The sequence below is a fragment of the Watersipora subatra genome, chromosome 1 (genome assembly GCF_963576615.1).
Source record: "Watersipora subatra chromosome 1, tzWatSuba1.1, whole genome shotgun sequence".
Classification (NCBI taxonomy): Eukaryota; Metazoa; Bryozoa; class Gymnolaemata; order Cheilostomatida; family Watersiporidae; genus Watersipora; species Watersipora subatra.
In genome coordinates this window covers 11,477,778-11,502,373 of record NC_088708.1, presented here as the reverse complement: position 1 = coordinate 11,502,373, position 24,596 = coordinate 11,477,778, and the positions used below count along the sequence as shown (strand labels likewise).

The following is a 24,596-nucleotide window of genomic DNA, read 5'->3' as shown; positions in this document are numbered from 1 at the left end:
AGCATTTTGCGTTGACATTGATTCAAAAGCGCAGTTTACGCTGTCGGTTAAAAAAGTTCTTTAGATGAGCTGCTAGCAAAAGAACGTAAAATGCCGACGGTTGCTGAGAACATCTTCTTCCGGCGCAAAATTTAAAGCAACAAAGTTTGCAAATTCTTGTCGTTCAGGTGATTTTCTTTCAATTTTTATTAGCTTGTAGTGTCAGCACAAGTGACTCACATACAATTGTGCTATTTAATTTCAAAGCATCTCATTCGTGCCTCGGCATATATTACAAAAATTTAATGTGCATGTGAACGTTAATATTTATTAAATAAGTTAGGCGGGTTAAACGGGTTTTAATGTTTGGGTTTTAGTGATGGCTTTTAAGGGTTTTAGTGATGGCTTCATTAAAACCCTATTTATTTTTTAGGGCTTAGTTACAGAGCTAATAGCAGTTCATCATTAAATGGGCTGTTGTAATCTACAGTTTGCTAACTGCTTGGTCTTTTGTGTGAATACCTGCAACTATTTCTACATTTTAATAACGCCTAAATTGAGCGCTGTAAAACATGCACACAACTGCTCATAAACAAATCTTTGTTTGACATTGCATTAGAACGCATTCAAAGAAGCCTGCAAGCCTTAAATACTTTGATCTCATTATGTTTCTATGAACACAAATATAAGATCACGCGTCACCTTTTTAAAATTTCCAATGTTCTATCTTAGTATTAAAATATGCAAAAAATTGGCGAGGTTTAGCCTCGCCACTTATGACCGAAAACCTATGACTCATGATGGTATCACCAAATACCATTGGTGATGGAAAATCTGTTTTCTTAAAATTGATTGTCGTTTACAAGCACTTTATTCCACATTTTCTAGCAGAATTCATGTTATTTGAGTATGTAGAACAAACATACCATATACAAGCATTTTGCAGTTTACAGTGTAAACAACAGGCATGTGATAACTGGCAGATTAGGCAGTTTGATAACTGCACCAGTGTTATTTTAAATTATGTTCTCAGAAGGTCCAGTTATAATTTGGCTGTTTAGTTATCTACCACTGCTCATTACCAATTTGCGATAGCAATAACATTGGTGCAGCTATTTATCTCAATATATTTTTGCTCAATAAAAAAATGTAGCATATTAGGAAAATTAGCTAAGCATAAAAAATAATTTTGATTCGTCAAATTGAATTGGAGAAACAAATTCAGGTTTCAACAGATTTAATTACATGAACAAATATTTCAGGGTCAGTTTCAATTTACACCATTAGTGGTTGTGACATATCTGTTACATAGTGAGAACATCCTTTTTCACATAAAAACAGTTTTACGTGTGAAACCCTGTTATTGTCGCTTGATAGTAGATCTTTAGTGAAATCGGCTCGCGTCGAAAATACTTAAATGGAACTGACATTAATTGGAAATCAACTCTTTTGGCCAATTACAAATACGCTGCTTTTTTCTCTTCCGGTATTTTCCCGACATGTTTGTTTACAAACAACACATTGACCATACATTGGCTTTGTAAATGCTCATCTGCAGCCACCCCTTGAAACCAAATATAGTCAGTGTGAAAAGTACGGTACAAAAACACATTGTTTGGTATATTCTGAGTATTTAAGTTGTCTAGGACTTTCATTCTTCTACATAACCCTTCAGGGTTGAGCAATCGTTGACTGACACTCCAAGATCTTTAAAAGGAATCCTGTATATTTATTATAATTGCAGAGAATTGCTGAGGCTCAAGCAGGATGGATCTGAAGGAGAACCAGTCTCCTGAGAGGGAGAGTAACATATCCTTTGGAGACAGCGCGGAGTTTGAGTAAGTTGAGACAGCATGCTTGCTCTTTGCTTTGCACTTCTCAGCTTTAAAGGGGACGTGATCTCTCAGAAGTCAAGTGCTAAGGAAGGGGAATTTTTTTGCTATGGTTGTACAGTAGTAACTTCTACACAATTTTGACATATTTTTTATTCACTTTCTTCAAAAATAATTAGACTGCGATATTCCTGTAAATTAATGTTGTCTGTAGCGTGGTTCAAGATTGGTGATTGCAAAACTAAACAGCTTTGCGCTTTTTATTATAAGTAAAAGCTCAGTCAAGTTTTGTTACCTTAAAATTGTTAAATATTTTAAAATTCTTTCATTCAATACAGCCCATTGATGTCTCCAGCATTGCAAGGGTGCAATACCCTTTGACTCTGCTGTCTCCAGCATTGCAAGGGTGCAGTACCCTTTGACTCTGCTGTCTCCAGCATTGCAAGGGTGCAATAACCTTTGACTCTGCTGTCTCCAGCATTGCAAGGGTGCAATACCCTTTGACTCTGCTGTCTCCAGCATTGCAAGGGTGCAATACCCTTTGACTCTGCTGTCTCCAGCATTGCAAGGGTGCAATACCCTTTGACTCTGCTGTCTCCAGCATTGCAAGGGTGCAATAACCTTTGACTCTGCTGTCTCCAGCATTGCAAGGGTGCAATACCCTTTGACTCTGCTGTCTCCAGCATTGCAAGGGTGCAATACCCTTTGACTCTGCTGTCTCCAGCATTGCAAGGGTGCAATACCCTTTTGACTCTGCTGTCTCCAGCATTGTAATGGGTGCAATACCCTTTGACTCTGCTGTCTCCAGCATTGTAATGGGTGCAATACCCTTTGACTCTGCTGTCTCCAGCATTGTAATGGGTGCAATACCCTTTGACTCTGCTGTCTCCAGCATTGTAATGGGTGCAATACCCTTTGACTCTGATGTCTCCAGCATTGTAATGGGTGCAATACCCTTTGACTCTGCTGTCTCCAGCATTGTAATGGGTGCAATACCCTTTGACTCTGCTGTCTCCAGCATTGTAATGGGTGCAATACCCTTTGACTCTGCTGTCTCCAGCATTGTAATGGGTGCAATACCCTTTGACTCTACTGTCTCCAGCATTGTAATGGGTGCAATACCCTTTGACTCTGCTGTCTCCAGCATTGTAATGGGTGCAATACCCTTTGACTCTGATGTCTCCAGCATTGTAATGGGTGCAATACCCTTTGACTCTGCTGTCTCCAGCATTGTAATGGGTGCAATACTCTTCGACTCTGCTGTCTCCAACATTGCAATGGGTGCAATACCCTTTGACTCTGCTGTCTCCAGCATTGCAAGGGTGCAATACCCTTTGACTCTGCTGTCTCCAGCATTGTAATGGGTGCAATACCCTTTGACTCTGCTGTCTCCAGCATTGCAAGGGTGCAATACTCTTTGACTTGCTGTCTCCAGCATTGCAAGGGTGCAATACCCTTTGACTCTGCTGTCTCCAGCATTGCAAGAGTGCAATACCCTTTGATTCTGCTGTTTTCAGCATTGCAAGGGTGCAATACCCTTTGACTCTGCTGTCTCTAGCATTGCAAGGGTGCAATACCCTTTGACTCTGCTGTCTCTAGCATTGCAAGGGTGCAATACCCTTTGACTTTGCTGTCTCCAGCATTGTAAGGGTGCAATACCCTTTGGCCCTGCTGCTTAGTCTGGTTCTCAGGTTTCTTTTTTCTCTCATTGTTTCACTAGTCTACTCTCAATAATGGGAGTTGTCTTTACTTTGATGTTGTTTAAATTATTTTACTTTTAAGTTATATATGTATTTAGTATAGTAATATTCAAGCAACAAATTGTTTTTTAGCTGCTGTAAAACCATTTGGTATTACATTGATAATTTTGATGAGAGGCATTGTAAACTGTATTATCTACCTGTCTAATCCCTATCTACCTGTCTAATCCCTATCTACCTGTATTATCCCTATCTACCTGTATTATCCCTATCTAACTGTATCATCCCTATCTACCTGTATTATCCCTATCTACCTGTATTATCCCTATCTACCTGTATTATCCCTATCTACCTGTATTATCTCTATCTACCTCTATTATTCCTATCTACCTGCATTATACTTATCTACCTGTATTATCCTTATCTGCCTGTATTATCTCTATCTACCTCTATTATCCCCATCTACCTGCATTATACTTATCTACCTGTATTATCCCTATCTACCTGCATTATCCTCATCTACCAAGGTATAATCACTACCGTACAGGATGAAAATATTCGTTGGTCATAAAAATTCGCGATTTCGCGAACAGGCAACTCCGCGAATTATAAAATTCCGTGAATATTTAGTTCTATTTTTAATCACAAGGGAGAATAACTACTGCATCAAATTAAAAATTAGCCGCTAGGTTGGTTTTTAATATAAATACTAAACATAGTTGAGTTTCAAAACATTCTTAAAATCATTGCCTGGGCTTTGAGCTAACACCATTGCAAATGCATCACATTTCTTTACAAAATTATTCAAGGTTGTCACAAGATATGCAGAATGGCGTCATCGCAAAAATAGCCACTAGGCAGAAGTACTAAACGTAGCCGAGTTCCAAAACTTCTTTAAAATCATCGCTGGGCTTCGAGTTTTATTGCCATTGCATCAAACTTTACAAAATTATTCAAGGTTTTCACAAGTTATTCGGCATGGCTTCGTCATCGCAAAAAATCTCTCCCAGTCTTTTTACATTGAAATCAACTCCATCAATCTCTATTACCGAAGTTGAGGACGATTATGATCTGGACATTATGGTATGTATTTGTTTTGCAGTGCAGATACGTTTTTTCTATAATCAACTGCATTAGTTAATTCGTTTGTTTAAAAACCGATCGCTTTCAATAAATACTTCAGGTATTGTTTTTGTACTTTCTTAACACTTATTAATATTTTTTTCTTTTTTGTGTTTGCTGCAGATTGAGAATGAAACAACCTACTCCGATTACGAAAACTAGAGACAAGTAGTGATATTCACCGTGGCAGAAATATTGGCAGAGAAGCAACCAGTCAACCTAGAAGCAAAGCAACCAGGCAGAAAAGCAACCAGTCAACCCCTTCATCGACAACAAGTCCTTGATATCGCTGCAGCAAACATGATTAAATTATATATTTTATTTCATGTATAGATATATTATAATTTATTACAAACTTGAGTGTACAAATACAATGTTTCAAAAACAAATACAATTTTACAAACGATGAATGGAGTAAATATAAACAGTTTAGTCTATATGGCGGTTGTCTAGAGCAATAAAATTAAACTGATACTCTTGATAAGTGAATACTAGTGTGTAATGGTGCTCTCTGATTAGTTATTGTGGTAATAGCAGCTCTATATCGCTGTCACTGTCTTGAGTAGATGTTAAAGGCGATTCTCTCGCTACTACATAGCTGGTAAGGAAGTTATCATTAGAACTCCTCGTGGCTTACTATTGCAATGTTCTGCCGGTTAGCCAAAGATTCGTGCTCGTAAAGGCGTTTTTGTTCCTTTTTTAAACATATATATTCTCTTCGTAAGTAGCTGCAGTCACTTCTACCTCAATTTTCAGACCTCCCTGAATAATTGGTGATCTTTTAAGAATGACATATACCACCCTTGCAGTCATTGTGCTCGCGTGTATGATGAAAAATATTTCTCTCACACTAAAACAAATAATGAAGCAGTAAGGATGGAAAAAATAAATATTGCGTTATACCGAAGAACCAAAGTAAAATTCAACTAATTAAGTAAATGGTTTTGAGAAAAAAACTCATTACTTACCACAAATTGTTGGTTCATCAAAAGCCTCCAAATCTATGAATATTCGTGAAAACCTCTGAACGCAACAAAGAATTTATAGCTTAGTAGTTGTATCCACCCGTAGTTGTAAGCTAAATAGAAAACAAAACACTCAATACACGTAGCCGCGCATGCGTAAGGTTAACTCTATTGCTAGACGTAATAGAGTTAACTTTTCCTAGAGAGTGGCAGTTTTTAGCCGCGAATAAATTCATCCGCGAATATGCATTAAAAGACAATTTTCGCGAAATATAACTCCGCGAATAAATTCATCCTGTACGGTATTTATCTGTATTATTAGCCATTCTGCACGCATGCTTTGATTTCAGTTTCATAGAGCCATCACCTGTTGGAGTCAAACGATCCAAGCGCTTGCTAAAGAGGTTCGGTTCTACTGTCAGCATCGATACCAGTTTTCTTTCCGGCACAATTAAGGTAAGCTGCATCACTGTGTGTGTGGGAGTTTTCCTCACCATCATGGTATTGCCGAAGCTATTCATGACTCAGTCAAGCATGACATTTATGTAATGATTTATGGCTTTCTTTTCTTTCGAGTGATTCTGAGGCATATAATGACTTGTTCCTATCTGTTGGATTTTTCCTCAAAGTTTAACTTTCCTGAATTACTCACTAATGAATCATTGTCCTGGTCAAGTCACGTTTGAGTCAGCATTTGTCTGTTAAACTCGATCAACTTCTTTCATAGATTGTACTTTCTATCATAAGCTGGAAGTTTTCATTCTTTTCTTCTATTCCCAGTCGTCGTGCTGTGTTGTGTCATTTCTTCTGTATCATGTGATACATTTAACCATTAGTATTTTTACTATCTTTGCTTTACTGACCTTGTCGCAGTGCTGTTTGTACACAAACCAAATTTCTTTCCAATCTTGTAAAATTAACAATAACAACAGCCCGTCACCTCTGCATCAGTATTCTTAACCTCTAATGAAATCCATATGTAGTCCTTTACATTTCTTCTGGTTCCATCATAATTGACTATTCAAACCAGCGAATGCTTGTGGATAGAAATTGGAATATATATTATATTAAAACTCATTTGGATTTATCTTGAGGAAAATAGTGACATAAGTGTGAATAACAAAGATGGAGCAATTTTCGTTACTCTTACGTAGTTTATGAAGGAAATTCTAGCTCTAAAACTATGATTCGCATAAAGACATGCGTAAATCAATTTTTAATGATTTTCTCAGTTTTGTTGCAACACAGTTTTTATCGTTCCAATTTTGAAAATAAACCGTTTGTAATGTAGGGTTCACAAAAAGGTCATGCAACTCATAATTATTCATACATAACCAATTTTATAATGACATTGCATCTTCAACTTTCTATTCCTCCCCAATTTACTCTCCATTCACACAGTAACAGTGATTGCTGCACTCATACAAGCAGTTTGCATAGGTCGGTGTCTTTTGAGTATATGTTGTAATTACCTTTGTTACATGATCCGCTCAAGGTACGTTAGTTTGGTGCTGAGTGTGCCATGTGAGACGAAAACAATTTTTCTGGACCCCTGTTTGTACATACCAGTTGGTTGACTAATAGGTGGATGTATGAACTGTGTGTGGCTCATCTTTAGTGAGAAAGTAAAGAGACGTGGAGGTCACCTTATTAGTTTACTAGACAGTTTTGTTGTCGTCTCAGACCTGTTGTTATTCATACTCACAATTACTAGTCAACATAAGAAATACTAAAAATAACAACTCCGCTGTATTGCTCTAAAGTCTAAAATAAGCTTGGACATCTTAATTCATACTATCCTACGTTTACTGTAAGAATGGCCATAAGTCATTCTCACGGTTCGATTAGAATTTAGGAGTGGTTTTTGCCATCCAAGCAGGTTTCATTAGCAGTTTGGTTAGACACCTGTAAGTTGGTACTCCATATAAAAACAGTAGTAATGAGTATGCACCACCAATCACATCATCAGTATCACCATCAGTAATACCGCTCTTTATTGAATTATCTTCTGCATAGCCATAACTAAATCACTGTATAGGTGCCTCTTTTAGATTGATTGAAAGGTTAAACAAGGGAGGCAAGTCCTAATTTAGTTTCAGCTTAAATCGTGTGCGCAAAAGTAGTTATTTTTTGAAATTTGTACAGGGCTTGTGTCATATCTTTATATAGGTCTACTTTCATCACAACTATAGGTATTAGAAAGTCATCAGTGTGTTGCGACCCTCCTTGACGCACTGCCTATAAATGAGCATTTTCAAAGTAAATAATGTTTCTCTAACAAAATAGAAAAGGTAAATATTAACTTTGGGTCGGTTAGCGGATGTCTGAAACCATCTTACGAAAACCTTGTCACAACAATTCATATCCCAGTTTAAAACACATTATAATGACATTGAATTCAATTTCATAGCTTTCTATTTGCAGCTAAAGTTACAGGTTCTGCTCTGCGTGTATCACATGTTTGAAAAGTCCTGCTGCTTTAGATATTCTGAAAGAGCAGAGACAGCGGCAGGCTAAACTCATCTTGCAAAAACACGCAGTACATGATCATTTATCGAATGTCAGCAAAGTTTATTACAGCTCAATTTCTAATATAGATTTCATAAAACTTGTTTATCTATTTAATAATTTTATATATAAATCTGTGTTTGTTATTCCTTGATTCTGTAACTCAGTGTGTCCAACTATAGCTATTAAAATCTTGAAATGAAAGCTCGTATCATGCCGGATTTGAATTCACGAAGATTGCAACTGCATGTTTGTAAACCAATCATCTTACCGCAAGTCTACAAAGGCTCTTACGATTCCATAGCTCTTACTATATACTGTATACCGTTTTCCGATTTCACACGCTAAATGATGTATTAATTAATACATCGCGCCGTATCGTCACCAAATCATTTGTTTTGTATTTTACATAATTGCTATTTATTTCACATCTACATTTATTTGCTCTCATATATGCTTTTAATTTGTAATTTTCAAATGTGTTCAAATTTTCAATTTCAAATCTGTGACTATAACTGCCCAATTTCAAACTTCAATAATAATAAATGAAAGTAAATATACTCGCTACTATTTAAGCCGCCCAATCATTTGCTCTCATAAGCGAATCCGTCGTTTTGAATAGTCAGTGCCATCTTCGCACCAACTCAGCAATGTCGGCGCTGGCGGTACTTCTCAGAATCGCCATACTTCGAATCTTCAAATCGAACAAATTCTTACTAACAGATATTGAGTTCAAGCTCATGGTTGAGCAGTGTGAAGGTCTTTACAGCGATTGCTTCTAAAGTGATTTTTTATGCTAGTAAAAGCAAACATTGCCGATATAATTATAGTACACTTGTTATAAACAGGGCTGATATGATAACACTGATGCAAGCTTAGGCCTGCCTAGTTCAAATGGACATTTTACCGTGACACCAAAATTCTAGAAATTTCAAAAATAAATTTTCATAATTTATATGAAACTACATGAATGCCCGGGTAATAAATGTCTTTGCACAGAAAAATTTAGTTTTATTTAACACGCAACAACGGTTACTATTCTAACTTTCTAACTTCATATCATGAGGAAAATGTTTTATAAAGGTCAAGTAAATTAAGAAACAAAATAAAACGACTATAAATGTGTTTCAATGTAAATTTGAAATAATTAGCATGTAATAGCTAAATTAAGTCTGTTTTGCTATGATTACAATAAAAGATGATTTGGTGATCACTGATCATACAATTAATACGAACTGAGAAAACAAAATAAAAATAATGAATATGTTGAATTAATAATAACAATTAGTACATAGAAGTGTGAGTGTATAAAAAAGGTTAGGGCCTAGTGTTTCAGCAGAAGCTATCCATCAAAACTTTGAATTCGATAATACTGATACATCTCAATACTGGTACATCTCAAAACTGTTCAAAATGTACAAATGTAAAAATGAGATATCGGACTGTCTTTGTCTAGCCGAACGGAGAGAGAATGTAGAGGCTATTCCTACTCGACATAATACAATTGTCCGCGTGAAAAGTATTAGCCTTCATTGATTTAGCAATCGGTAAAGTAACGGCACATTTGAAATTGAAATGGCACATTTAAAAGTTTCAAATTAAAAAAAATAGGTTCTGGTAGCAAAATATTAGTTTTTAAACAATTTCAAAAAATAACAAATGCAAAAGGTAATATTAGTAAATAATCAAAAGTGCACATTTAGCGTGTGCATACGGTACATGGTAAATGATAAGAGCGATAGAATTCTAAAGACTGTATAGCTCAGTGGTGGTTAAATGTTGGGTTTGAAATTTGCGGCCGCAATCTGGGAGTTCAAATCTAGCACGCAGCGAGCTTTTTATTCCAAGATTTTAATAGCTATAACTGGACAAACTGAAGTACACACACACAGACACACAAACTTTGAGAATAATATATATAAATTTATTAAAATATTATATAAAGTATACTATTGCATCACAATGTATTATGACTCCGAATGAGGCCTGCACAAAGTATACTACAATCCCTCAGCAATTTATCATGTACTGAAGCAATTAGGTTTTGTATTTGACCTGATATCATATCAGTAGTAGGGTTAGTTTCTGTACTAATATTAGAATCTTTGTTACCTTAAAAACATCCGATTTCAAAACCTTCGCAGTAATTATACATTGCGGCCCCAGTAACTGTCAGATAAGCCTAGTTGATAGTTTATTGAATATATGGAATATTGGCATAGCAATCTTGGTAATAATAATAATCCTTTGTTTGTCATTGACCTTCGCTGCTACTAAACATGCCAAACATTTAAAAAATATTTAATAAGGAAATTACTCCAGATTGAAGTTGTGTGCTTTAACCATTTCTAACAAATATCTTGTACTGTAGGTAGCACACCTTTTTTAGCACAAAACAAGGTGTTTTGCTACGTTTTTAGAATTCATGTTTTCAAGGTAAGCAATGGCATCAAGAGAACCAGACCTTGAGCAGTATGTTCTTATTAGCTGCAAGCTGAGCGTTTTCTCAAATACGTATTTACCAACCACTAATATGCTTATACAAAGTTTCAGTTGTTTTGAGCATAGGTCATGTCGTACACATGACTGAAAATTTGCGCTAGGTGCCATAACAAAGCAACAACACAATCTGCTTTACTTCAGGTCTCTTGTGGCCACAAAATCCTTTGTGTAGTTTATCCAGCAACATTGAATGTAGAAGTTTAGAAAAACATGGTAATTGAATTAGCCCTGAACAAGCAAATATTTCAAGTTAGCGCGATGGCTACTGGCCCTTGTATTGTTGATAAGAAAGCTTTCAGGAAGTGTTTATCATTAAAAGTAAACACAAACTAGGGACAGTCATAAATTCCCTACCGATATTATTTCTTTCTAGTACTCTGTCTGACAGAATGCATAGGCAATGAGTATAATTTATAGTGTTTACAACCTAAACTAGCCCTAGCTTGTTGGTTTCTGTAAGCAGAGTGACTGTCTGAGGAGTTGACCACCTTTGGACTTGAATCTGATTCCATTTTATTCATTTTCATCTCATACCATTCTCATTGTAACCAGTGCGTTGGCAGTCCTGTGCGGGCAGTCTTGGCAGTTTACTCATGTGTAATAAGTGTGCACAATTATACTCGGATGTGAAAAGGTGGTTTAGTGATGCAGTTGGTAGCCAGCTTGAGGGAGAGTCTGAATGTCGCGGCGCGATTCCTGTGCTGTGCAATTTTTGCCTAACGCTCTTACCAAGGCTTCAGACAGACGGACACGACTCTTATTATAGTAAAGACTAGTACTCTGGCAGTTTTTGTGTGCCATGAGAGATCATCATGTGTAATAACTGTGTGTACAATTATTCCTAGATGTGGAAAGGTGGCGCAGATGAAAGCGTGCTTGGCTAGGAATCTAAATATCCGGGGTCTATTCAAAACCCGGGTTTCACTTCGTATGTTTGGTCAAACATGATTATCGCCATTACCTATTCAGACCTCACTCCTGAGAATTAAACAACTGACATTCCAGTTAGTATGAAATATTAGAAACTGGTCAACCATTTTCATTGGCCCATATGTTTGTCAGTACATTTATCGTTCATCCATTACTGTATTCATTTAGTTTTACTCACAATCTAGTTTTAGCATCGATTCTGTCTTGAAGCTGTTGACAAAGTACATGTGTCTAACTCACTGTGCTTTTGATACGAGTCTCTCACAAAAACCATACAATGATTTTAATGTGAGTTGCTTAAAGCTTATGTATGGACTAAGCCATATATAAGCTTTAACTAGATGGATGCCCGGCATTGCACGGGTAATAAACAAAAGTTTTTGTGCAGAAAATTTACTTTTAATCAACATAGTCAACATCAACATTTACTTTTCTAACTTTTAAATCAAGTTGTTTGTTCATTTCTGTGAACTGTGTTATTTCTGTTTACTGTGTTTATTTCTGTGTAATTCATATCGTGCCGGCTGCAGTGCTTACTACAGATCTATACTGATTGCAATAGTCTTGTTGGCTATTTGAGTTTAAGCATTTTTCTTCACCTATCATTGGGCATGCATTTTTTTTCTTCTGGTAAGGTTTTCACGATTTGTTCTTCTGGTATGGCTTTACACATAAAGCTAGCTGCAGTGTTTAACGTGAAGCTATGAAGGATTGGCATGTATCCCAAGTATGCACCAAATTTATTCCATGGTATAGCAAGTTGGACAGCGTGGCGTATTGGGTAAATAGCTGTCCGCAGAACTGGAGGTTATGAGTTCAAATCCAGTTCGCAGTGAATTTCTCATTCTTAAAACTTTATTGCCATAGCTGGACAGACAGAAGAACAGATAGATAAACCTTGAAATATACAGTCAAACATGGATAACTCGCCCTCGGATAGCTCGAACACATGGTTAACTCGAACGGTTTTGTTTGGTCCGTTCCCTCGCAATGATAAATTGCTTCAAATAACTCGGCCTCAACTTCGTTAACTCGAACAGTTTTTTGCCCAACGACTACCGAGACAGTTGTTATCGCTTTAAAATATCGCTTTATTCCAAGTCATAGAGATAAACCTCAACTTTTAGTAGTTCATAGGCGTCGTTATTACCATCATCGGCAAAATATTTTTGTCAATGACTTTTCAAAAGGTTTGGTAAAATTTGATTTTTACTAAACATCCGCTTAGCGATGGTCCTTCCAAGGTAAGGAAAAGCGATGTAACCTCGGCATAAGCTTCAAGAAAAGTCGGCAAAATTTATCTTGGTTAAAACGCTAAAAAAGATGTCTTTTCTTCTGAGCATTTCAACAGTGAACAAGTTTTTGCCAATTTTAATCTGAAAAGCGTCCTGGCAGTCACATCACCTAAAACAACAAACAAATCTCAAGTGATAGAAAAATCTATACTTTCTGGTAAAAAATTTTTAAACTTTACATTAGAAGCATTTAATTCGAAACAAGCCATTTATGCTTTTGATTTCTATTATAGTTTGTATATGTACATGTATCCACTAATAAATACATGGACTTGTGACAGTGCTCTAATAATTTGAACGCTCTGATAACTTGAACACTTTCACTCGATCCCGTGAAGTTTGAGTTATCCATTTTGACTGTATATATATACTAGCTGTGCTACCTGGCGTTGCCCAGGTAATAAAATGTCTTTGGACAGAAAATTGATTTCTATTTAACATATATAACAACATTTGCCTTTCTAACTTTCAAACCTCATATCATGAGGAAAGGATTTTGTGCAGGTCAAATAAATAAAATACAACGCCTATAAAGGTTTTCAAACCACTGTAAATTTAAAATTTCATAATTATCGGCGACGTATGTATATCTTTTAATAACGTACAGTGGAACCTCGGTTCTCGAACACAATCCGTTACAGAATGTTGCTAGAAAACCGAGTTGTTCGCGATCCGAGACGATTTTTCCCATTAGAATAAATGTATGTAAATTTTAATCCGTTCGAGAAAACAATTAATTAAGCGAGAAACAACTTCGGTAAAGTATTTTACATTTTACACCATAAACTTTTTTGTGTACTGCATACTATAAATGAAAACAGGTAGATATACATTGTGTTTAATTTTAATAAAATGTTTTCTATTTATGGTGATGAAAAAAGAAAACGAAAGTAAACATTTCGTATGTTTTGCTCTTAAAACATCAAAAAACACTAAAGGCTAAGATACAATAACAAAAATTGCAGAAATTGATAATGAAACAGCAAAAAAATGCAACAGATCAGTTGTAACACCAATAATCTTAGGAAAAATAAAATATAAACAGCAATGGAACGTTTACTTCGCATCTCTGAAGGAAAATCCTCCTCCAATACAAAACTCGACTGGAGGGTTATCTCCCTAGCAAATCTCTTCGGCAAAGGAGACGTTGTTCCAGATGGTTCCTCCCTTTTTGTAAAGAATTTAGGAAGCGTAAATTGCTTCTCCGTTTGTTTCCTTATGCTGTTTCTTGAGCTGTTCCAATGCCCATGTTCCTGTTTGGTTGAGAACCGAATTTGTGTTCGAGATCCCGAGACGAACAAATCTCAAAATCTTTGGTCGAGAACCGAAGTGTTTGAGAACCGAAGTTCCACTGTAGCCTATATAATCAGTACACAAATCGCCAAATTTTAATTTTGGGATAATCTAATGTTGATACCGTTTTGCTAAAAACAAATTAGCCCTAGTAAGGCGAGGACGAAAAAGCATCGCGTTTCGTAGAGCTAAACGAGTTGGTAGAGTTTCAATTAATACGTCATTTTTGTGTGAAAACGGGAAAGGATGTATATGTTATGTAGTATGTGCCTTGTATCGCAAGAGCTTTCGTGGTCTTGTGGTTAGAGAATTGGATTGTCAATTTTGTGATTGCCATCTACGTGAGTTCAAATCCAGCACAATGTGAATTTTCAAGTCCAAGATTTTAATCGCTATAGCTGGACATACCAAATACAGAAAACAGACAGAAGACAAATTTTGAGAAATATTGATGTATATATATACAGATAGAAGCAGAAAATACCATGAAAGAATAAATATGAAATAGATGACACTTCACACAAATACATTTTAACAATTGAACTTAAAATTAAGAGATCTACAGAAAGAGGGGAAAGATCTGGAATTGAGCAGAACCTGCTCTCATGACGGTGAAAGGGCGGCGAAATGTGTCAGATTAACAAGTTGGGACATTTTTAACAAAAACTTATAATAAGCATCGTCTCAAATGTCGGAGCAGATAAACATGCCTGTCTCAGTGTTACCACACCTAACGATTACTTTTGGCTTAATGCATTGATGTGTTGTGTATTGATATCAGTTTGCTGCACTTACATAGGAGTGTACATAATAACTTATTTAAAAAAGCATCCTGTATCTGCTTCAGAATAATTGTACTGTATCCATCATAAATTATAGTGCATATGTTGAACATGGGTCTTAATTTTAGAATAATATATAAAACATTACGCGACTACAACGAAAGCTTCTGACTTGATACCTTATTGTGTATCTAAATCTAGCAGTTGCTTTCTTTTTGCCACCTGCAGTTCTCCCATAGCCGGCGACTTACACAAAAAATGATGAAATCTAAAATCATATTAGGACTTGAATTTGTTTTGTATTTTTTGATAAATTGAACTTGGTGACGCTACATGCGTGTAAGAATTAAGCTTTCTGTTTTTTTCGTTATTTTGTTTAGTTTTAAAATAAAATATTCGTCAATCTTAAGATCTGTTAAAAAAAGTCTAGTTCAACTATCTGTTTAGTCCTTGCTAATCGCTAACCAATGCTTCCTATTTACATCTTGATAGACCTTACAGTCTTACAAAATATATCCATCAGTCTCCCCATGATGTTTCTTCCAACTCGTACACTACCCTACTGCGAGCATGCCTAATTGAGTTACCATTTGATAGAATCGCACTACCGTAACCATGGGAGCTCTGCATTCACACCAGTTTGAAAAGCTCTTAACGTAATGCCTTCAACATCTGTTCCTAGCCAGTTGCTACTGCTTTAATTTTTCGTGCATCGGCTGGCTTATCTCTGCCTCCCATTGTTCTATCGCTCTAGGGAGAACACTCAACGTAATGACTTAGGCTGGGTTTGTAGCGCGTGGTTAACGACTGGGTTGTTTTGTCACTCTGATAAGAAAGCTTTGAGATGAAAGTGGCCGAAGCATTTTCATTGTGAAAGTAGCTGCTGGCGAATAGGCAGTTAGGCGCTCGTACCAGAGAGTCATGCGGTTACATAGACAACTTTCCATGGAGGAATTATCAGCTGACGATTTAGCACTTTTCGAATCGATTGTTCAGTCATTGCATCTGGTCGAACCTTCGGAGGACCCGAGGGTCGCTTGCGATGATGAGCTACACACGTTGGCTCTGTCGATGCTTGTAGGTTGTTTTAAAACTTTCTATGTTATCATATTGTTTTTGTGTTTTACTTTTATTGTTGTTTTTGGACTAGGTTTATTTGAACATCAATAGCAGTTTCCTGATCGCGGTGTATACATGTCATTCATGTTGCCTTGAGTTTATAAGAACTTGGTGAGGAGTGCTTGGACAGTAAATATGGCCTGATCATATCGCGTGAGATGAGACACTCGGCATGGTAGTGTCACAGTCAGCGATAATGTCACAGTCAGCAGCAAGTTTTGTTAAAGCTGTTAGTCATGTTGGAAATTACCAAAGCAGTTTAGTTGAATGTAACATAATGAAAGCTATTATCGATTCAATGAGGACCAATCATTGGTTGATTGATTGGCTACTGTTATAGTATATATGGAACGCGACTCCCCTTATCAGGGTTTCCCTTTATTTTGGTTATAAGTAGTTGCTGGTTGACTGTGCCTTGTAGTTATGCTGAGAGAGATTAAATGAAGAATTTGACATAGGTAGTTTCACAGCACTGGTTTACGAGAGCTATCATGTCTTTGATGTTTGTAAGGTTCATGAATAGCCGGGCAAGCTATCATGCAATAGCCGTAAGTATTAGGGGCGTAAGTATTAGGGGCGTAAGTATTAGAGGAGTAAGTATTAGGGGCGTAAGTATTAGGGGAGACTGAAGTTGTTCTAGTTCACTACCTGAATGCTCTATAGGTTATTACTAGGGTTTCACTACCTGAATGCTCTATAGGTTATTACTAGGGTTTCACTACCTGAATGCTCTATAGGTTATTACTAGGGTTTCACTACCTGAATGCTCTATAGGTTATTACTAGGGTTTCACTACCTGAATGCTCTATAGGTTATTACTAGGGTTTCACTACCTGAATGCTCTATAGGTTATTACTAGGGTTTCCATATAGCAATAAGCTCAGTTATTTGGAGCGTAAGGCTGCGGGTGATCAAAAGTATGGTAAATGTGTATTAGACTGTTATGTCTTCCTTTTATCTGGGATGACAGAGGTAGAGCTCGCATAACTCAACAATCTTTTCTTGGTGTGAATATCAGCAGATTGTTTGTAGAGAAAAAGAAAAAGGAAGGACGTGGATGACGATAGTCTGAGTGTTCAGAGTTTAGACGTTGTGCGGGAGGGAGAGGATGGCAACGAGAAAAAGAACAAACGCCGATCGATGGTCAAAATGTCATCGCTCTTCAACATTCTCTCTCCAGCTGCTGGTCGAAAGGGTAAAACTCTGGAGGTAGGCTCGTTTTTTACTCCACACACTAACACTAGCGGTCATCAGTCTTGGCACAGCTTAGATGGTACCACCCGTTGGCACTGTCCCTTGCTGTCTAGTGCAGCAGAGCTGACATCTCTGATCTATTCAAATGCCATTAAGAGCAGCGTTGATCTCATCCCAAAAATAACAAGCTTTCTGCCAACTGTAGGACTGGTCATACATACGTTCATACCTTCGCTAGTGTTAGTGAAGTCACTTAGACCTGTCTGGTCGCTGCGTTCGGTCTTTACAATTTTTGTGCGTTCTTAGCTATTTCACCGCTCATGGCTCGACTTGACATTTTTAAAGTTAGGAAGGAACGAAAGTGTTCTAGTTGCAAACTTTGTGGGAGTGGCAGCAGTGCTTCTCTAAAGGTAGGTAGGATCAGCGGTGGAGCTCTTCCAAGGCATAATTGTCTGCGTCTGCTCTATTCTGTTTCAATATAGATGATAGAAACTCTAGCCGCTCTGTCCATTTATTTCAGAGGTCGTTTAGCTTCAAGGCGCCGAGCTCCCCGGCAACTGCTGTTGCTCAGCCCACACACAGGCAGATCACACCTTATAAGAAGCCTAAGCCCGCATGCGCCGACAGACGTTCTAGTCGATTCTGGTCAGAAACGGTCGGTTTGGATCTGAGAGCGAGGTTCTCAGCTGAGGAGATAAAGAGGCAGGAGGTGACTAGCTAATTGTTCTTCTGTTATCACAATTAGCATGAGCATTCTGTCCTTGTATAAAATCTTGTCTGTAGTATTTGTTTACCTACAAAGCTTATAGGAGTGTTTTGCCACTTGAAGTTCGTATATAGAGTTTCTCTGTTTGTGGTTGATAGCAAAACAAAATTCAGTTGTAAGAGGCAGCTTAAACTGTCTGTTGAGACCAAGTTTTATACCTTGGCCAACCAAGCCCGCCTCCCCACCCTCATCCTCAATGCACTGATAGTATACATACTTCTGTCGAATTCATTAGACCACAATTGAATAATTAATCTGGTCTAGCCTTATGCTGCTGACTCTGTCCTATATCTGGTCGTTCACTGCTTCCATATGCCTTTTGTAGGCTATACATGAGCTTGTTGAGGGGGAACAGGACCTCATACAGGATTTGTCAATGGTTCACAAGGTACTGCTGTAGCACCTTTGGACTCTCTCAATGTCACACGATATCATTGTTTATTGCAATCGTGAGTCTGTTGGTTTTTGGCAGTTTGTTTATGAGATGGTTGTATGAGATATTAGCATTGTGTCACATTTATTTTTGTACTTGTTAGGTCAAAAGTCAATCAGATATATCACTTAGGATATCCTGTATAAAAACACCTTAGGTGTGTGTGGGTGGCTCATGTTATCTCCATCTTCTTTTCTGATTGAGCCATCATGACAATAGTTTATCCTGTTGTCAACATTGAAGTAGCCCTTACCTCCCTTTTACAGCTCTACTACAACTCAATGAAGCAGCTCAAACTTCTAACAGAAGAGGAGCTCGACAATATCTTTGGGATAGTTGAGCGCCTTGTTCCATTCCATGAAGGTGAGTCAGACGTGATAACGTTGTCCCATCTCAATTTGGCATTGCGTAGAGTATGACAAATTGAGTTACACAATATTTAATAGCTTTCCGGTTCAGCATGGCTAATCGCTAAGTCGAGATACCCGATACTATTGGGAGATTAGATTGGAGGACTGTTTGGGTCTTTCATACGGTCATAGTTTCATCAGCTCTGTTGGTTGATGAATCATCTTGAACTTAGCCCGCCACACCGCAGGCAGGGTATGGGGCGCACCTCACGGCTGCATTGTTATTCAAACATTTAGCCTTTGTCAGTTATAGTCAATAAGTGTAAGAGCTAAAACATATTTTATTACCTGAATGAGGATGGAAGCCAATTGAGAGGTCAAGAGTGGGCATGTTGGTGCAGGTGCTTGTTTACACACAGTTCACAACTGCCATGACTGAATTCTATGTTATTAGTTAAGTACTAATTGTATTTCTAATTAAAGCCTTCTGGTTACAGATCTTCTGAGCAGTTTGCGTTCACTGAGGAAGTCTGATGGCACAACAGATCAAATAGGAGACAGATTCTTACAATGGGTTAGTGTTGAATAGAGAGAATAGACAAATTGCTTGTGTCACTTCCTTCTTACCGTCCTCACTAGCGATAGACAATAGCAGTTGTTCTCTTTACAACTTACAATCACCGCTCGTTATACAAAGCTCATTGTCTGTTCTGTTCCCCCTTATAAGTCTAGGTGCATTGTAAAATTGTAACGCTAATTATTTGTATTTAGAAATCTTTCCTGCCCTTCCTTTGGAGGTTGGAATTGATTAGTCGTCATCCGGGTAGAGCGTTTTGCTGTTGCTACCAATGCCAATCACTTTGCTATCATTTCTCCATTTAACAAACTTCAGTGATGTCTTCTTGACATATTTGGCATGCAAGACGGTGGCCGTTCACTGACCTCTTCTTTCTTATCCAGGTACCAAACCTGAAGCACTACGAGACATACTGCGCTAATCAGGTATTTGCCAAGGGGCTACTTGATTATAAGAAAACAGATCCTAAAGTTGATGACTTCCTCACACGATGTCAAGAATCTTCTTTTAGCAGAAAACTTGATCTCTGGAATTTTTTAGGTTAGTACACAATAGGTTCCCAGGTCTTGCGATTCACTGCTCTGTTATAGTTTATTCTCTAGTGCCGTATTCTGAAGAATCTATATGGTGAAGTCATGAGAGAATAAACCGTCCTAATAAGTAGTGGTCTATTCTTGCCGATAATTACTTGGTATCCAATTTTGAGTTGATGTCTATCTGTCGATCGCTTCAGGTTCCACGAAATTATTTTTTGTCCCATCATTATTGGAATTGCGCATTATCACTAACTGGATGATAAAGTAGAATTCATTAATCTCCTATGCGCCTTGTCTGCTTGAAGCCTTGTCTGCTTGAAGCTTTGCAAAGCATGGAAGCTTGTATTTGCTTCCTTCTAAATAGATCATACTAATTGTGGGAGGCCGGTGAGCCTGAGCAAAGTCCATGACAGATCTACACTTACATATAAACATATCATTTTGTGTTTATTTTATTGATTGACAAGTGATTGAATTACAACCTTCTGACAAGGCTGCTGACATGATGAATTTTTGGTGCATGGGATGCTGCTGAGTGCAGTGTACCTGGTTTGAAGGAAGTACAACAGTTGCAGAGCCACATGCTTTGGAAAACTTGCTACGGGACGTAGTTTTTTTAGTTCGCAGTATGTTTCCTTGTTCATCTGATAAATATTTGTCTACAGATAGCTTAAAGTTTACATCTCTATGTCCGACACATGTTCATGCGCCAGTTAATGTGCTGTGCACCTTGTACTCTGCGCTATAATCTTTCAATCTGTTTATTCCATGGCTGTAAACTATTCCATATTGTTCCAGATTTGCCCCGGAGTCGTCTTGTCAAGTATCCTCTGCTTCTCAAAGAGGTCTACAAATACGTAAGTTGTTAGAGCACTCATTGTCAATGTGTCGATGTGTAATCCTGGGGGTTTGCTGAGGTAATTGAGTGTTTTTATTTATTCCCACTGTTGAAACGGCAGGTGTCTTGATTTAAACTCTGTAGTCTACAATGAGCTTTGGGCAATGGCCAAAAACTGTGAATAAATCAAGTTGAATATAGGGTCTATTTATACGCATTGCGAAGGGGGGTCGACGGAGTGCAGCGTAGACTTTGCTACCAAAACCCTCAAGCAGGAGACAAATCTGTTTGTCTTATATATTGGGCAACAGAGATTCGATTTATTTATACTCAGCTGTTTGGTCACTATGTAACCTCTTGCTAGATTTTATGATTGTTTAATGACTTTCAAACTACCATCGTGCTTCTATTTATTCAGCGAGTTTTTGCTGGAAACGAAAGTAGTTGTATTTATGTTGGCGTGTGTTTGCAGACTGCTGATGGGCACAGCGACAGAGAGACAATCCCAAGAGTGGTAGGTTCAATTCTCTTATTAGCTACGTTTTCATTGGCCATTTCGACTATCACAAATGCTACCTTTACTAGCTTGTTTGTAATGAGCATTTGATGGAAGGCTTTAGTTTGGTACGCCAGCTATGACAGGCCTCTAAATTGTGTGAACTGACGCTTATCACTCTCAGAACCTTTTGACCGTCAAGCAACATTACCGAGCAATAAAACCATTTGCCGAGCTCGGTTCGCTTATTCCGAGTTTCTTGTTATATTTCACCGCTAGAATATAACCGTCACTTTGCGTTAAAGTAATGCGTTTTATAAAACTTAGTTTATATAAATACTTATCATAGAAATGACCCAGTTTAATTCTGTCGAAATACTTTATGAGGTGATTGGACGACACTTCTATAACTTCTTTTCAGGGCACACTCACACTTGTGTACACTTGTGTACACTTACATATGAGTCACAGAGTTTTGATCTCTCACTCCCATTGTGTGTGCTCTTTATTACCTTTACATTGAAACCTTATCGCTACGCTATATATTCATTACAATTAATACTAGGGCACGTGCCAGCAAGCAGGTCTTTGCCCGAGCCACTAATTATAATACAGTTACATGATGCAAGTCATTCCATCATTTTTTTCGATTTTATGTAGCTATGTAAAAGTAAGAAAATTACATACAAGTGTTCTCACCTTGGCACACCTTAACTTGTTCCCCATCACAAGCAGCTAGCTTAGTTGTTTGTACAGTTCTTTTCTGATGCCCAGAAGTTTGTGTTTTTAGCCAATTTTGTAGTAAGCAAACGGAAATTCAGACAGCAAAAACTGTCTTCAACCCCAGAGAGCAAAGGTTTTCACTGTCTTTTTCTTTGCACGGCACGCGCAATTTTGTTAACTTTATTTTGGTACAACATCTTCACATTAAAACAGTAATACACTGTGTTGTCAGGTCGACCACTTGTACACGTACACTAGAAACGAAGCTCTCACTATATACATGTAAGTCTCTCCATTGCAGCTTGAGCAACTTGAAGCTATCATAGATGATGTGGATGTAAGGATCGGTGAGTCCGAGTGCAAACATATGCTGAGCAGCCTCCACTACCTCTATGACTCACAGAGGTCTGAGCTCATTGACCAATCAACTGCTGTTATCTGTTCAGGGCAACTAAAAAATGACCGGGGAACGGTAAGGCTCTATTCACTTCCTTTCTAGTGTTACTGGCCGGTCACTAACTCGATAATAATTGACGGAAAGTGTTTGGTCTTCGGAAAGTTGTTTGGTATTTGTCTCGATAGGCCACTTTTTTATGTAACTTATCAATTTACTCATACGTAAGTCACAACTACAGACAGTCTTAGTCAAGTCGACTGACTGCGAGAGAAAGAGAGAGAATTTACTCATCTGCCATTTCCTGAACAATAAAATGAACTGAGTCTCCCTAATCCAATGTCATTGCATCATTAGTCTCTATCTCGTCTATGATTTGTTGTTTTAGATGTACTTAGAAAAATCATGTTATTTTCATAGTTCACAATTTATTAGATGGTATGTTAAACAAATTTATAATAATTTAAATACTTCATTTGGTTTGTCAGCCCCTCATTTTACATTGATGGGATTTTACATTGATGGGACCAGCTTCTAATATTGTAAATGTATGTGATTGTTGAATTGTAATTTTTAAAACATTTCATCATCAAAGTTTTCTTCATATATTTTGAGCTAATGCAGTTCGTATCGCGTTCATAAATTAATAATTTTACCAGTAAATTTAATCCAATGTTGAATATTGTCTTCTTCTGCATAAGGGAGAGAAACTCTTAACATTCCGTAGATATCGCTGTATATTTCCCAAGTGTTAGATGGGCTGCAGATTACTTGCAATTATATTGTATAAATTCAATACTTTGCAGTTTGCACACACGCATGATCTTTGCTTAAAAACTATAGAATTAACTCTTTTATCAATTGTTCTTGTTCACTGATCTCCCCGTTAAAGATCGTCAAAAGCCATAATAGCATGAGTAAAGGTAAACAACCTGTTCACACAGGCCTCACTCCTACAGTTTTTGCTCCAATTCTCAATATGGACTTAATTGTGGACAAGATTCAAGATACAAGATCCTCTAGCTAACAGTTTATTGGTTGGTCTGTCACTTTTAGAAATTGAATGTGGTACTTTCTGTCATTTGTAGAAGCTGCATGTCGTACTTTTCGACAAAGTTTTAGTAGTTACCCGCCAGGCTACTCGTAACAACACCATGAAGTACCAGTTAGTCAAAGATCCCATTCCAATCGCACATCTCGACTTTACAGACCTTTCAGAGTCTGAAGGAAAAAAAGGTTCTTTCAAAAATAAAGTCCTAAGGAATCCACTAACAGGTCAGTACCATCTCTGTCACATTCATAAAGTATCCTTGTTTTCAACTATTGCTTTCCTTGAACTGCTTCTCTTCCAATACATTGAGACAAACCTTACATGACCAGATCAACTAATGTATGTAATTCCAGCAGTGCATCAAGGTATAGAACAGTTGATTTATGACCACAGCCATCACGCTAATCCATACATTTTTCATTTTCGCCACAGCAGCTAATAGTTAAACATGGCTATACAGCATGAATAACAGTTCTTCAATTGTTAACTTGACAATAGAGTTGCAATAGAGCTCTTGCTTTTTGGATCCTTATCTAATGAGCTTACAATTCTTTATTTCATTCCAACCTTTTCATTTTTTGACATAACATTCTTTTTGTAGATAAATACGCATTTCGAGTATTTTCGAGAGATTCAAGTCAGTCGCACACTCTCTACGCAAGGGATGAACATGATAAACGCCAATGGCTTACCTCTCTTCAGAGCGCTTTGGAGAAGTCAAATGCCAGGCCAGTGCCTGAGACCGACAACTCTAAAGCCCCATTGGCAGATGATCCTGACATAGACACAGAAAAAACGTCTCGGGAAGAACCTACTGAAATATTGTCAATAAGACCCCATGAAACATCTGTCTAAGCTGGCGAAATGTCATTCATGTGTACATACAGACACTTGCAAATTTTGTAAATAATAAATATTTTTTTCTAATTGCCATATTAAAGAAGTTGTAATTGTTGCTAGATGATCCTGTTTCCTTGGCTCATGTCTTGGCAAACAATTCTTGCATTACCTATTTGATATTGTAAAACGCTTTTATTACTCCCAATGTTATTTATGTACAAGTATATATATATATATTATAAGACTTGATGTATACTCATTAGCTTGATTTGTGATATACTGGAGTATAGCAATATTTGACTAGTACATGTACAGGGAATTATGTAAATACAGCATGTTGAGCGGAAATCATAAGAAAAATAATAAAAGTA

General features: G+C 37.4%; 1 protein-coding gene across 2 annotated transcripts; it reads left to right on the top strand.

Moving 5' to 3' along the window:
- The first annotated feature begins 61 nt into the window (after nt 1-61).
- On the top strand, nt 62-24,478 carry LOC137398319 (rho guanine nucleotide exchange factor 3-like). Of its 2 annotated transcripts, XM_068084428.1 has the most exons (14): nt 62-167; nt 1,724-1,817; nt 5,949-6,054; nt 17,060-17,236; nt 17,742-17,930; nt 18,313-18,375; nt 18,687-18,783; nt 19,268-19,344; nt 19,731-19,887; nt 20,682-20,740; nt 21,194-21,235; nt 22,242-22,412; nt 23,423-23,609; nt 23,987-24,478. In XM_068084428.1, the coding sequence occupies exons 2-14, from the start codon at nt 1,747-1,749 to the stop codon at nt 24,238-24,240; spliced, it is 1,650 nt and encodes a 549-aa protein (XP_067940529.1). In that variant the 5' UTR covers nt 62-167; nt 1,724-1,746; the 3' UTR covers nt 24,241-24,478. The 2 variants fall into 2 exon arrangements, with proteins under 2 accessions (XP_067940529.1, XP_067940534.1); XM_068084433.1 differs by lacking the exons at nt 62-167; nt 1,724-1,817; nt 5,949-6,054 and adding an exon at nt 15,747-15,985.
- Nucleotides 24,479-24,596: the final 118 nt, after the last annotated feature.

Excerpts from the sequence above, each read along its gene's own strand:
- LOC137398319 (XM_068084428.1), top strand. The coding sequence starts at position 1,747 with ATGGATCTGAAGGAGAACCAGTCTCCTGAGAGGGAGAGTAACATATCC. Across the intron at positions 1,818-5,948 it reads GGAGACAGCGCGGAGTTTGA|TTTCATAGAGCCATCACCTG; the intron begins GTAAGTTGAGAC and ends CTTTGATTTCAG. Across the intron at positions 18,376-18,686 it reads ATTTGTCAATGGTTCACAAG|CTCTACTACAACTCAATGAA; the intron begins GTACTGCTGTAG and ends TCCCTTTTACAG.